Source organism: Amblyomma mixtum, chromosome 9 (assembly GCF_055824585.1).
Source record: "Amblyomma mixtum isolate Tamu chromosome 9, ASM5582458v1, whole genome shotgun sequence".
NCBI classification, from domain to species: Eukaryota; Metazoa; Arthropoda; class Arachnida; order Ixodida; family Ixodidae; genus Amblyomma; species Amblyomma mixtum.
This window is the reverse complement of record NC_143020.1, coordinates 112,798,238-112,812,746: the sequence shown is the minus strand read 5'-3', so window position 1 is coordinate 112,812,746 and position 14,509 is coordinate 112,798,238. Positions and strand designations below refer to the sequence as shown.

The 14,509-nt window shown below is 44.4% G+C and overlaps 1 protein-coding gene across 1 annotated transcript; it reads right to left on the bottom strand.

Moving 5' to 3' along the window:
* Nucleotides 1–2,703: 2,703 nt before the first annotated feature.
* On the bottom strand, nt 2,704–13,947 carry LOC149330769 (uncharacterized). The gene is made up of 5 exons (XM_089559499.1): nt 13,909–13,947; nt 11,410–11,531; nt 7,424–7,509; nt 5,263–5,331; nt 2,704–2,921 (listed from the first exon to the last, which is right to left on the bottom strand). The coding sequence occupies exons 1-5, from the start codon at nt 13,945–13,947 to the stop codon at nt 2,704–2,706; spliced, it is 534 nt and encodes a 177-aa protein (XP_089415625.1).
* Between the last annotated feature and the right edge of the window lie 562 nt (nt 13,948–14,509).

Sequence of the window (14,509 nt, the reverse complement as noted above, 5' to 3'; positions counted from 1 at the left end):
TAGATCAACAAAAACAACTTGTTTGTCTTAGATAAAAGCCTGCAATGCAAGTAAAATAAAAATACACCACCAGGGGCGCTCTGGCATGGAAACGACGCTGCCAGTCTCAGCAAAAACGAGTTACAGGGAGCAGGCAATCATGGAGTACAAACTTCCGCGACGTGCTCTGGCTGGCTGTTTTGATTGGTTGCGCCAGGTGCCGTCATTGGGAGAGCGAAATAGGAGTGGGAAGCCGCGCCAAAATCGAGTTGAGGGCAGAGGTTTGTTTGCTTGTATTTTGAAATTTCTCCACTGAATAACTCCCGTTCCTGTGCATCGATTCCTGTAATTGTTTTTAGGTCAGCATCTGTGTAACATAAAGAACCCACCTGAAGTATAGCCGGTATCCCCCCAAGCAGTGTTTCGCAGCCCCTTTAATGCTATAGCATTATGTTTTCTGAATAGAAATGTCCGGCTTCTCTGTCACGAAGTTCTCTGATTGGTCGAGATGGCCATGGCGTCAGCAACACCACCTGAACCAACCGTTTAGTACCGCCAAATTTGAAAATCTGAGGACCTTAAAAACGGACGCCGAAAATTTGAAATTGACTTGGATATAGACAAGTGCACAGAAATGACTGAAATGCTTCACCCCCAGACCCCAAATTCTCCTTTCACTTTCTCGTCTAATCTTTTCAAAAAAACAAAAACAGTGTACTTTTTTGGGACGCCCGGAAAGCTGGCTTCAAACGCGAGAGCGTTAAGCGTCCCGTTCAGCGGAAAACTCGGCCGCGTAGGTCACGTGACCTTGTGACGTCATCAGAACCTTGTGACGTCAACATGTGACGTCAACATGCCAACCGGCCTGTGAGCCAACTACCCGCCATGACTGGCGCAAGTTAATGATTTTTGTCATGTGACTTCCTTAAGTAATATCTGAATGGTTATGGTTTATGGGGGTTTAACGTCCCAAAGTGATTCAGCCTATGAGGGACGCCGTAGTGAAGGGCTCCGGAAATTTCGACCACCTGGGTTCTTTAACGTGTGCTTATAACGCTCAGTACACGGGCCTCTAAAATTGCGCCTCCATCGAACTGTGACCGCCGCGGCCGGGATCGAACCCTTGTTTTTCGGGTCGGCAGCCGAGTGCCGTAACCACTGAGCCACCGTGGCCGCTGAAAGTATATTTTCATCCAAGCGCCAGTCTTCGTTCTTGAACCTTCGAAAGGCTCAAAATGTCTGCAGGAGACGGGATGGATAGATCAGTGGTGGCATGTAAAGTGGTCCTTCCCATGTAGAGGAAATATAGCCGTGCCATAAAGAATAGGCTCCCTATATACAAAGCGTTGCACCTAATACTTTACACAATTTCTAAGGATAAGCTTCTTGATTTAGAAGAGCGCTCTTGTAGGTATAGCATTCTCTGCGGTATAGCACATCGAAATGCAGCTAAGACGAGCTAACTTTCACGCTCTCTAACTAATATTGAATACCTTTTTAACTATTATTGATAGGAGGAGGAAGAAGACAGAGACTTTAATGAATAATGGATAGGAGCATTAATTACTGAAAGGCTTGTAGCCCACGGTAAGTAATATTCACATCAGATTTTAGAATCTCGAAAACGCGATTGCCTTCGGCGCTGTGGCTCAAGAAATTTTGGCTACATCGCGCCAAGATACATGCGCTTTCGAGAAGCTTGAAGGCAAAGCAACCTCTCCAGTGCATGCAACTCGTCGAAATAGCCAAAATTTGTTACCACAGCGCCGAGGGTAAGCGAGTTTTAGAAATTCTGAAAAGTGATGTGGTTATTATTTGCAGGGGACTACAGCCTCTCAACAGTTAAGGAGCCTAACACTAAGAGTTAAAAGTTAACTATTCAATTTTAGTTCACCACTTTGCTAAATAGCTCGTCTTGGCTGTATTCTGATGTACTTCACCGTTCACAATGCTATGTCGAAAAAGCGCTAAGCTAACTCAAAAAGCTTGTTTTAAAAACTGTGGAAAGACTTAGGTGAAACACCCTGTGTAAACGAGATTGAAATTTCTGAGTGGACGGTGGGTTCTTTGAAATGCATAATGCTTTAAACACACTAAGTGATTAGAAATTTGCAGAGTCGTGTATTGCCTTGGCAGCCTTCTCTTCGTGTTCCTTTGAAACAGGGATTGGCTTTGAAAGGTAAAGCTCGAAATTTGACGAGTGCCCTGAAAAAGAAAATTTACTATGTTTTTACGAAAGAATTCCTGGAACTCGGATTCACGACCATTTCTTTTTTAACCGGCAATATCAGGTAGCGGTAACTGAAAGAACTACAATCTGCATCAGGCGCTCATTTGTATATTATGGAACATTATAATGCAACACTTTTTTTTTATTTTGAATTCAAGGTATTACAAGGTATTATCTTGAATTACAAGGCCTTCGAGAAAACTGAAAAAAAAAAAGAACTAGCAAGGAAGCTTTTTGAGACTGCGTCGAAATTTGTCTTTCATTACACTTTTCGAATTCCAGACGGTTTCAACTATAAATTTATTATTTTGGTTCTAAGATGCTTGTTGTATCTGTACCGCTGTGAGCTGTGTAGGGTCAGAGGCCTCGTCAGGCACCATTAGCCTTTAGCTTCTGTCCCTGCATCAGACTGTGTTTCGTCTGATGCTGAAATAAAGTCTGAAAGTCTGAAAGTCTGAAAGTCTGAAAGATGCACTTGCTTTATTGCGCTATCGTCAGATGACCTCGATTCTGATTGACAATTTTTCCAGGACATCGTCGATTACTTTCTTCGCCTCTGGTTCGAGGTTTACTAATCTTTGACAGCCAGTATCATATAGAGTAACGTATGATTTGTATCCAGAGTCGTGTATTGCCTTGGCAGCCTTCTCTTCGAGTTCCTTTGAAACAGGGATTGGCTTTGAAAGGTAAAGCTCGAAATTTGACGAGTGCCCTGAAAAAGAAAATTTACCATGTTTTTACGAAAGAATTCCTGGAACTCGGATTCACGACCATTTCTTTTTTAACCGGCAATATCAGGTAGCGGTAACTGAAAGAACTACAATCTGCATCAGGCGCTCATTTGTATATTATGGAACATTATAATGCAACACTTTTTTTTATCTTGAATTACAAGGTACTAAATAGCCTTCGAGAAAACTGAAAAAAAAGAACTAGCAAGGAAGCTTTTTGAGACTGCGTCGAAATTTGTCTTTCATTACACTTTTCGAATTCCAGACGGTTTCAACTATAAATAAAAAATTATCTCACAGCAATAGAAGTACAATCTTTCTTCACCTGCGTCAGTGAAAACGTAATTTATCTGCTACAATGTTCCGTCTGTTAGCTGCAATATATAGGTCAAAATTCGAAGGCATTTAGATTGCCCTTTAACAACCATAAGGCTCACAGTGCGTCTACCCAACCTGGCCTTATCTAAGCTTGCGAATGCTTCAGGTCGCTCATTTGATAAATTAAAACCCACCATCTTCCAATCTGGATTTCGGCCACACTACGACCGAGAAGTCAGATAATCATATTTAACTCAAAAGTTTAAAGCCGTCACGACATGTATAAACCAAAGTGTAGGTAAGCTGACTTTTGAGAACAGAGACGCCATGGTTGACATTTTTTATTCCGCTTATCAAATGCGTTATGTGTGTCTAGACAATATAAAAGGCATTTCACCTAAGACTTTACACCATTTTTAAAAATAAGTGACCAGTGACCACTATGTCACAGGGACAGAGGGTGCCCACTGAAAACTTAAAGATTATAGGCGGGAATGCAACCCCGAGTCCCTTAGGAAATTCAGGAGCGCTTTCACCGCTTTCCGTTGTCTGGAAGGTTGTGTCCAAGGCCCCAGAACTTAGAAGACTCATTTCCTTGCCGCTATTTTTCCTTTTTTCCCCTTTGTTCCCCTCCCCAAGTGTAGGGTAGCCAACTGGGCATCACCTGGTTAACCTCCCTGCCTTTCCATCCTTTTCTCTCTCTCTCTCTAAAACTAAGATGTTTGAGTTAGAATAGCGCTTTTTTCGGCATGGCACGGTCAGCGATGAAGTACTGCTAAGATGTACTAACTAGCAGGCTGGTTAACTAATACTGAATAGCTAACTTTTCAACTATTACTTTTAGACTCATTAACTGTGAGGGGCATGTAGCCCACCGTAATTATTCTCCATATCAATTTTTAGAATTTCGAAAACGGGATTCCTCTTGGTGCTGTGGCCAAACAAATTTTGGCTATTTTGATGACTTAAGTGCACTGGGAAGGTTGCTTTGCCTGCAAGCTTATCGACAGCGCATGTATTTTGGCGTGATGTAGGCAAATTTTCTTGGGCCACATCGCCGAGGGTAACCGCATCTTTGAATGGTAAAAACTAATATAGGTAATACATACGGTGAGATACGGGCCAACAATAATTAGGGAGCCTAACAGTAATAGTTATAAAGTTAACTATTCAATATTAGTTAACCAGCCTGCTAGTTACAACGTCTTAGCTTTATTCTGTTGTACTACACCACTGACTATGCTATGGCGAGAAATTCGCTATGCAGCTCAAAAAGGCAATTTTAGAATCATGTGAAGTCTTAGGTAAAACACCCTGTGTGTATGCATGCATGTATGCATATATGCATGTATGGATGCATGTATGCATACATGCATAAAATGCATGCATTCAATTTTGCAAAATGCATGCATGCAGAACTTCGAAATGCAAACGGGACGCTGCATTAATAAGCGCCTACAAGAACATAAAAATTCGTTGGGCTCTCACAGCGGCATGCATTTGCCAAAACACTGTCTTTCGTGTGACAATAAATGCACGCCACTCTTTGAGCGCACAAAGATAATCGGAAGGGCCAAAGACCAGAAAACACGTGAGGTCATCGAAGCCTAGCAGATTGATAGATATGGGCCCGAAAAGTGTGTAAGCGAGGCTTCGATCCATCTGTACAAGAAGGAACTGAAGTTCCTGAACTCGATTAGATAGAGATTGCTTGTCGCGCATGCGTAGGGTTGGTGATGGAAGGAAGATATGTTTCAATAAACAGTTTCAAGTCCGCGCTCGTCCTGTCTACTTCTTCCCTGTGTATCGTCCTTTGCGTGGTTTTCGTTCTTAGTTCATGGATTACCAACTAGTCCCCGATCGTACACTCCGTCGAAATGCATTTTTATACAAAATACCCTTTGTTGCAAAAATTCACTGTCCACCACGCCGTTGAGATGAGGGGCTCTGTGGACGGTAAACTTTTGCAACACGCTCTGCATATCAGCGCTTTGAGTTGCTTACCATCAAGGCACGCGTACAGCAATATCCATGAGGAGTAATCTGTGCCTATGACCTTGTAGTAGCTCTTGTCTGCAGCAAAAAAAAAAAAAAAATATGAGGGAGCACAAGTAAAAAAAATTAGGCAGTGGCTTAGCTCTGGTTAAGCCTGGATATACAAGCGAAAAGCTGCAGTTGTGCTTGGTTTGACGTCATGGCTGTCGCAGTTGGCGCACAATGCACCGAGAGCACCACGATAACAGTGGGGGCGTTCGGCCGTCCACACACTGCGTGTACGGAGGCGGAGGAGGAGACGCGCGTGTAGTGGATACGGTGCTGTCTTAGAACGTTGCTTTAGAGACATGTACTGTGGTGTGCATTCCTTTTGTGTGTGCATCAAGATATCAGAGACAAGCATTTGGTTTCCTTAAAAGCAATTTTCATTTCATTTCATTTTCCTTAAGGCCCTTACGGCGTGGTTCGGGTATCTACCGAGATATGAGAGAAAGACAGGCGTCGCTGCCTTTCCTTAAAACCAATTTTCTTTTCATTTTCCTTTCCTTACGGCGCGGTTCGGGTGTCCAGAGAGAGATGAGTGTTTCCTGGAGCACTGTTTGTCTTTCTTTAATTTTTTTGTTTGTGATATTTTATTTCTGTTATGACTTTTTTATTTTTGTTTGTGTCGGCGGCGACGGCGGCCTCCTGCGCCGTGCGTGACGTCACTCGGCCTCGCGCATGCGCAGAAGTGGCAAGTCTGGGCTCCGGCTCAAGCGAAGCGCGGTGTTGAGTAGCCTAGTGAAGCTTTGCGCTTTAATAACGCTGTACACAGGCAGCCCTTGACTCTCGCCTGGTTAGAAATTGCGGTGGGGCAAATCTTGCCCCAGGCTATAACGAACACTTCAAAGAAACGAAGCCCTGACACTCAGTACAGACACTCCTATAGTTTACAGGGCTTCTACCACGTGCTGCATGTTGCTGACTACCGAAATTTCCTGCGGCAATTTCGGATGCCATAAGGCCTTATTTATTTCTCAAGTCTTTCGGTAGTAACACTGGAAGCGTGGTAAGCATTTTATAAGCTGTATTGTGCTGCGCATAGGAAGAGCAGACCATCAGCACAAACCTCTTAGCACATCTCTTCACAGCGCACTTAAATTTTCTTTCAATTACTAATGAGATAATTTCCTGTGATTCGCACGGCGTTCGCTACTCGCAGGCGTTAGATGGCGCTAGTTGATGTCCAGGAAAGGTGGGTATAAAGGCACCGGTGCCAACTTCTAGCTCAGAGCAAATTGCTTCCGCTCTGTGTGCTTCTGCCTCCGTTTTCATCTTTGTTCGCAGCTAAGCACGTCCAAAAACTTATTTATTCTTTCGTAAATGGGAATTCTTGGTAAGTATGACTGAATCCAGCCAATGTCGGAGTTGCATTCACCGGTTCAGTCACACTAGCCCCATGTTCTTTTATTTTCATATTCTCCGCAAGAATATTCTCCGCATATTCTCCGCAAGCTGAAAGTTGGCAGTGGACAATGCAGGAGTGATGGATGCGCCGAAACTCCTGATGGGCAGTGTCATAAATATTTGGTGTCGAAAACTGTTTTAACGCTAAGGTTTGGTTTATTAGGGTTTAACGTCCCGAAGCAACTCAGGCTATGAGGGACGCCGTAGTGGAGGGCTCCGTAGGAGTGCTGGTGGATGTTGTGGTCAACGCATTCTTTTTAGAAACATGACGTAAGTTGATGGGCCTAGTGTACCTGTGTTTGTGAGCGCATCTGTGTGGCCAGTATACAGGTGTTTTACGAGTCTTTTGTAGCGAAAGCTACACTATAGCTAGCAGGAGCACATTTCCCGATGCCTGCCAAAGACCCCTACTGCGCATGCGCCGTTACCATGGCAACCAGTACCATGGCAACCATGGCGCCGCAGCCGCTGCTAGCGTGAAAACGGGGCGACAAAGGCTAAGCGGGCGGGCCGACACGCCCGAAGAACGAGAGGAATGTCTGGCGAAGAGACGCCACCAAGCTGCTGAAAGACAACGACGGTGTGTCGCTATACAGACATGTCAGTGGACGAAACTGCTTTTGCTACGTATATCCTGACATAGCTGAGCTAAGCACTGCCTTTTTTACTACTCACTTTAAACTAGACGGTTTGCAAATACAGCCAGAAACTTCTTCGAACTTACTCGGGCGCAGTTCATCGGAGGTGTATCGGAAGCGATCCTTTTCGAATCGGCCGCTCTTGGGTTCGGAATGATGCACAAAGCCGAGGCTGCGCAAGAATTAGAAGGTATTATGGCCAAGCTCAATAACATATTTAAATTAGCCTTAAATGAGAGAATTCGAAATATGAGCAAAAAAAGAAATATGAAAAGCCGGCATTTTATGGATTAAAAGGAGGCTTGAGGACATCCTTAGAAAAAAAAGCAATGGTATTATGAGCACCGTCGTGTAATTAACCATGATCTTTACTCACCAATTGAATGAAATGGGGATCACCCCGGTTTCTCAGATGAGGTAGGAAAAAATGGAATAGCACTCTTGATGAGCTAGTAATTTTGTTAGGAACGGAAAAAGGACTTCGGGGATTGCACATGTCTCAACGGGGAATTGTTCAAACGGGCAGATATTAGCCGAATTTCGGGAACAGGAAAAAGTGAACGAGTTGAAAGGTTACTTCCTTACCGTCGGCCCTCTCCTAGAAGCGCGGTTACGTCAGGTTTCTGGTGGTCCGTCATCCCTGAGTTCGCTCACACTTTTAAACAATGACTTTATTTCGGAAGAAATGATTGCAAAGTTTCAAAACCCAAATGAGGAAAGCAACCCCTCCTAATGCAGTGATGTCAGAAGAATATAGCGTATTTGTCAAATGTTTAGGCGAAACCCCCAGGGTGCAGTAGGTTCGTAATAAGGGAGTAATTACTCATTGACGTCCACCCAATCGCAGCCAACAGCTACAAAGGAAGGATACACAGCTTTCTCAGAAACTTCGCAGTTAAAGAAACAAACTTACAGACTTTACAGAAAACGTTTACTTGGTCCCGTATTATCATAGATAGGAGAGGGTTAACTTCAGATTAGTTTTAAAGGCCTTACTTGCAGGCAATGTCACTCGGCGAAAGCCAGAGATGAGTTAGGTGCTTATCAATTTAACTGCGTCTGCTGGTATTTAAAATATCTGCATTCTTCTTGATGGATGACTATGAATTACGTGCTCCCGGACCATACCTGTACAATAGCGTGATCTATTGTAGCGACGCAAAGATTTCGAAACTCATTCTTGCTAACAGTAATGGATATTAATCGGAACTATTTAGCTACCGCACCACACATGCACTTGAAATAATGAAGAATACGTTTCAAAAATCTTCATAACATAAAGAGCTCTCTATTTTTTGAAGTACAATACTTGTTCTCTCATCAAGGTTTTCGCCCAAGCAGTTCCACAGGCCTTCAAGCTGAGTTCTTCCAATGAGCCCTCTACAATCACAGGGCCACGGTTGTATTATATCAATAATTACCAAAAAGATGTATTTCAGTTTCTGGCCCGTAACCTTACTACCGTTTGATTACGAGCTATACGGGCAGACAATAAGTAACTTTTAGTAGCAAAGAATATTTTACAAAATATTGAACCACAAATTAGTCCTAAAGCAAACTTTTAAAAGCTGCTTTCAGTGATGTGTGAAATCATCTGTGAAAAAAGGACAGGACTGCTCTCAAGTTTGCTTATGAGCGGAAAGGCGAAAGCCTTTCCCTGACCTCTCTTTCTCTGTGCATTGTTTTTTTTTCAATTTCTAATTTTGTTTCTTTTCTTAAGCTTTTATCTTTTTGCAGACCACTGCGGTGACCTCCATTGCAGCAATGTGAAATCAAAACGTCCACATACTATATCGAAGCCATGGCTATTCTAACGTGCAAGTGCTATATCGACGTCCATGGCTACTGGGACGTCTGAGTGTATTTTTGGAGTTTAACTACTCCAAATCAACCAAATTTGGAATTTAGCCAGATTTTATTACCCATTACCTAAGGCAATCAATATTCTTCTCATTCATATATATATAGCAAACAAGGAAAGGGGATGAGGGGCTCGTTATAAATATGACAGAAGCCAACAGCCACAGAAACCTAGGGGCACAGGGGATTTTTTTATTTATTTATTTATTTATTTATTTTGTGCTGTTGATCAGTTTAGAATATTACTGAATATATTATCGCTTAAAGCTAATTGATTAGAAAAGCAGAAGAAAAAACAACCACATATCGCCGGTGGCATCCGAACCCACGACCTCCGAATTACGCGTCCGGTGCTCTACCTCTGAGCTACGGCGACGGCTGTCAAACCTTCTTCTTTCGGGGGTATTTATGTTTACAAGTAACCTAACCTTGAGAGTGTTCATCAGCGCCACCCACGTTCATAAGCAGCGGACGTAGAACGTCCTGAGTTACCGCATGTGTGACGTAGAACGTCATCGAACGGAGAGGGTGGAAGCTGCATGAGAACCCTCTTATGCTTCCTATGGCATCAAGGCTGCCAGAACCGAGGCCCTCGCTAAGCAATTAAGCAAACAAGGGAAGGGGATGAGGGGCTCGTTATAAATATGACAGAAGCCAACAGCCACAGAAACCAAGGGGCACAGGGGATTTTTATTTATTTATTTATTTATTTTGTGGTGTTGATCAATTTAGAATATTACTGAATATATTATCGCTTCAAGCTAATTGATTAGAAAAGCAGAAGAAAAAACAACCACATGCCGCCGGTGGGATCCGAACCCACGACCTCCGAATTACGCGTCCGGTGCTCTACCTCTGAGCGTGGCAGCCTTGATGCCATATGATGCCAATGATGCCATATGATGCCATATGATGTCATGATGCCAATTGGCAGCCTTGATGCCATAGGAAGCATAAGAGGGTTCTCACGCAGCTTCCACCCTCTCCGATCGATGACGTTCTACGTCACACCTGCGGTAACTCAGGACGTTCTACGTCCGCCGCTTATGAACGTGGGTGGCGCTGATGAACACTTTCAAGGTTAGGTTACTTGTAAACATAAATACCCCCGAAAGCAGAAGGTTTGACAGCCGTCGCCGTATATATATATATATGTGGCTATGGTGCTCGGCTGCTGACCCGAAAGACGCGGGTTCGATCCCGGCCGCGGCGGCTGGAATTTCTTTGGAGGAGAAATTCTAGAGGCCCGTGTACTGTGCGATGTCAGTGCACGCTAAAGAACCCCAGGTGGTCGAAATTTCCGGAGCCCTCCACTACGGCGTCTCTCATAGCCTCAGTCGCTTTGGGACGTTATATATATATATATATATATATATATATATATATATATATACGGCGACGGCTGTCATATATATATATATATATAGAACGACATCAACATGGGGACAAAATTTGCGGACACTTTTTGATTACGTGTACATAGCCATATAATGATCTCGCAATGAAAATGCGGACCTTTGTAACAAAATGAGGCATGGATTATAAGAATGGCTTTTTACTATGACATGACATAGACAGCACTTTTTAGGGGTGGGCTTTGCGCGACTGATCCAGAGACGAGGCCTGGAACCTGGCAATTTGTTGGTAAATTTCTGGTCTGTTTTTCCCACTCTCGTGGCAGCTAGACGAATTTCTGGTTATGTCACACAGAGGATGAACCATTTGTTCCTACAAAGGTTCAATCCGTTTGAGGTCTGGCTCGACGACTTCACAGAGTGAACCTCCTCTCCCCCAAAAAACCTTTCACAAGTTTCAACAATAATTAGCCCCATTGCCCTGCTAAAATATATAGACATTATCAAAAATAATTCCATGCCCTTAAAAGCGCACTTAATGGTGTACAATCTCTCTACCAATGGTACCACCCATTGGTTCCACTTGGATGGCCTTGTGTTTTATACTAACGCGACCTTGAGTAATGCGAGTATTAGAGCTAACGCAATAAAGTTTCCTCTCAGTTTCTAGAGTTTTGGACAGGTGGTCATGCGCAGCGTTACAGGAGGGCCCAGAAGCGAGTCCGGTAGGCTGTGTCTGTTTTTTTTTTTTTTTACAAGTTATTCAGCTTTCCGAAAAGATATTGTGCAATGTTCAACCATACTAAAGAGCGTTCAATAGACTGTAAACACACTCCTGGGCGAAATTTTTTGCTTACCTATCTATTGAGCCGGAAGACACTTTGCCTTGATCAAGGTAAAATTTTCTGAACACACAACTGGAAGCAGGCATCGCCCCATCAAACTGAGTTCTCGCGTTCAGCCACACTCTCTTATCTAGCTGCAAATAAAAGAATTCACAAGAACAAATGTGTCAGAAAAAATCAGGAAGTAAGCATGGCACCTAATTACGCATTTCAAGAGTTATCCTAACATTCAATGAAAAAATGCAAGTGTATACGGTGCCTCAGTGGTAAGGCGCTCGTCTACCTAGCCGGAGTACCCGGGTTGGAACCCGACCGCGGCGGCAGCGTTTCGACGGAGGCGAAACGCAAGACGCGCCCGTGTGCTGGGCGATGTCAGTGCACGTTAAAGATCCGCAGGTGGCCGAAATTATTCCGGAGACCTCCACTACGGCACCTCTTTCTCTCTTTCTTCTTTCACTCCCACCTTAATTCCTTCTCTTACGGCGCGGTTCAGGTGTCCGCCGACTGAGACAGATACTGCGTCGTTTTCTTTCCTCAAAAACCAATTTACCAATTTTACGGGAAGCTCAAAAGCACGCACCTTCTCGTTTATATGCGTATGGTGGCAGGAAAGTAAGGTTAATTTCTAGGAACACATGGTGATATGAAGCTATGATTTGTTGTTGTGGTAAAATGCTTTATATTGTTCTCATCGCAGAATTTTTCTATCGCTTCTAAAGCATTACAAAGGAACGTTTGGGTAAAATTCAGATAACCTCATCATCATCAACCTGACTACTCCCAGTTTCACATTCGCCTAAGTTTGTTTTGTAATACGCAGCGTTGATGCTACCCACACCATTTCGTAATAGTGTTCTCATGTTTGTTTTTTCTACCCGGCACTTACGACACATTCGCTGCGTTAAAGCAGTTGTTCAATTGCACGTTACCGTTTGTCAGCTGCGCGCTATATAAACCCACCTCTACTCTGTTATTGTATGTGTTTCAACTTGGTCGAAGCGCCCCCTGTACACATTGCTGCGAAAGAAAGTTGATGGACCATTTGTGGACGGCAAGAATTAAGCGTTCTACCAAGACCTGATTAAAGCTTGCACGTACGCTGACAGCGGGCGCCGTAGCGAAAGCTACACTAGGCTAGCAGAAGCGCATTTCGCGGCGCCTGTCAAAGGCCACTACCGCGCATGCGTCATTGCCAAGGCAACCATGGCGCCGCAGTCGCTGCCCCTACTGCGCATGCGCCGTTCCCATGGCAACCAGTACCATGGCAACCATGGCGCCGCAGCCGCTGCACAGCGCTGCGCATGCGCAGTCATGCCGCGCAGCTGGGATATAAACCGGAAGCGATGCGCTCACCCCTCAGACGTACACCATGGAAGAGGAGAGCGGCCGTGCTCGTCACGACCGCTCTGCTTCTTTCCCTTCAAAGTCCCCTTCACATAGCCATTGATCATACCGCACATAGGTCTTCCACAAAGAGAGTCACGTTCCACAAAGAAAGTCAGGAAAGCAAGTGATTTTACAAGGAATTATCACGTTCACCTAAATAATAACAGCACAGGGACATTCTTTCATTTTAATTTTTGGTCTTGATCAATGATAATTAGTAGTGTAATAATGACACGCCTGAAAGGAAACTGCGGAAAAAACGACCTCATTGCGCTAGTGGGAAACGCGACCGCCACCACCGTATGTCGCGTACAATCGCCCAATTTTTTAACCTGAACGCGCGAGCGTCGACCGGCCAGTCGATAAGCGCCGTACAACGGAGCATAGCGGCGAAGTGTGCGAGAATACGCGCGTGCGCACAATGCCCAGTGCAGTGCAGCTGCCTTCTGCCAGGCTGTTCCGGCAACCGGACCCCACCCCCTTTCGAGCACCGTTATCGTCTTCGTCTTTTCTTTTCTGAACGCTGCCATCACGCTATAAATAAAGGGTCAAGTGGCACCGCTTGGGCTCGATGGAATGCGACATACACCGGCTGATTGCACTACGTGCGAATCAGCACTTCTTTTTATTTTTATTTTCCCTACGGCTCACGCGGCAATTTCCTGCGGCAAAAAGATATCTGCCGCTGGAAGTCCTGCTGATTAGAAACTTCGATGTTGCAAAGAATAGCGTGCCTTGCCTATGTCTGACCAGAAATAAATTTATTGCTTTTCTCGAGAGCAAAACCAGAAGAAAAACAACGCCTCAATAAGGATACCTTTGCTCGCACTGGTTACCAAGGGGTATTAGAGATTTTGGTAATTCCAGCTGCTTGAGAAATTGTGGGGTCCCGGGTGTCGCAACTCGCTTGTTGCCCTTCAGTATTTGCAGAAGGCTCCACCAGACTGAACAACCGTTGCGATGCGTCGCGGAAGAGAGTCGTACAGCGCTGGTACGAGGTTGTGGTCGATTTTCAACAGCTCCCATTCGGCTTCAACTTTGCGCCATAGTTCATCGCAGCTCACGTTGTGAAGCCCCATTTTTGATAAGTTCTTTTTCATTAGGCCCCACACGTTTTCAGTATACATTCATGTCCGCTCCTTGTGGCGGCCAGTCAATGGTCATGATTCCGAGTTCTTTCAGGCGGCCTTTGGCAGCGCGAGACGTGTGCACGGGGGACAAGTCCTGCTGTAGGATGAAGCAGCCGTCATTGAAAGGACCGTCGATCACATGAGGCAGGAGCACTTGTTCGACGATATTAATGTAGGAGGCGGTACAAAATCGGCCCTGTATTCTGTGTAGTGGTCCAAGGCCCTCTTTGGTTACAATCCCCCAAACGTTGATGCTTTTGCGTCCACTGACTCTTACTTGGTGGACGTATCGGGGGTCATACCTACAAGAGAGGAGAACAATAAGTCAATTTAAAATTGCGGCAATTTACACCACAAACGTATCTTAAATTAACAATAACAAGAAAAGGCTCACAGGAATAAATTTGTGAAAATAGAAACAGGCACAAACTAACTAAATATTCATAATAGGAAGAAACGAACCTCGTTAGGTCTGGTCTGTATAATTTGCGTTTTTGGTCCCACTGCGTGCAGAATGTGGACTCGTCGGTAAAGACGACATTGTGCCAGTCATCTGCTATCCAGTGCAGATGGGCCTGTGCAAAATCCAGTCTTTT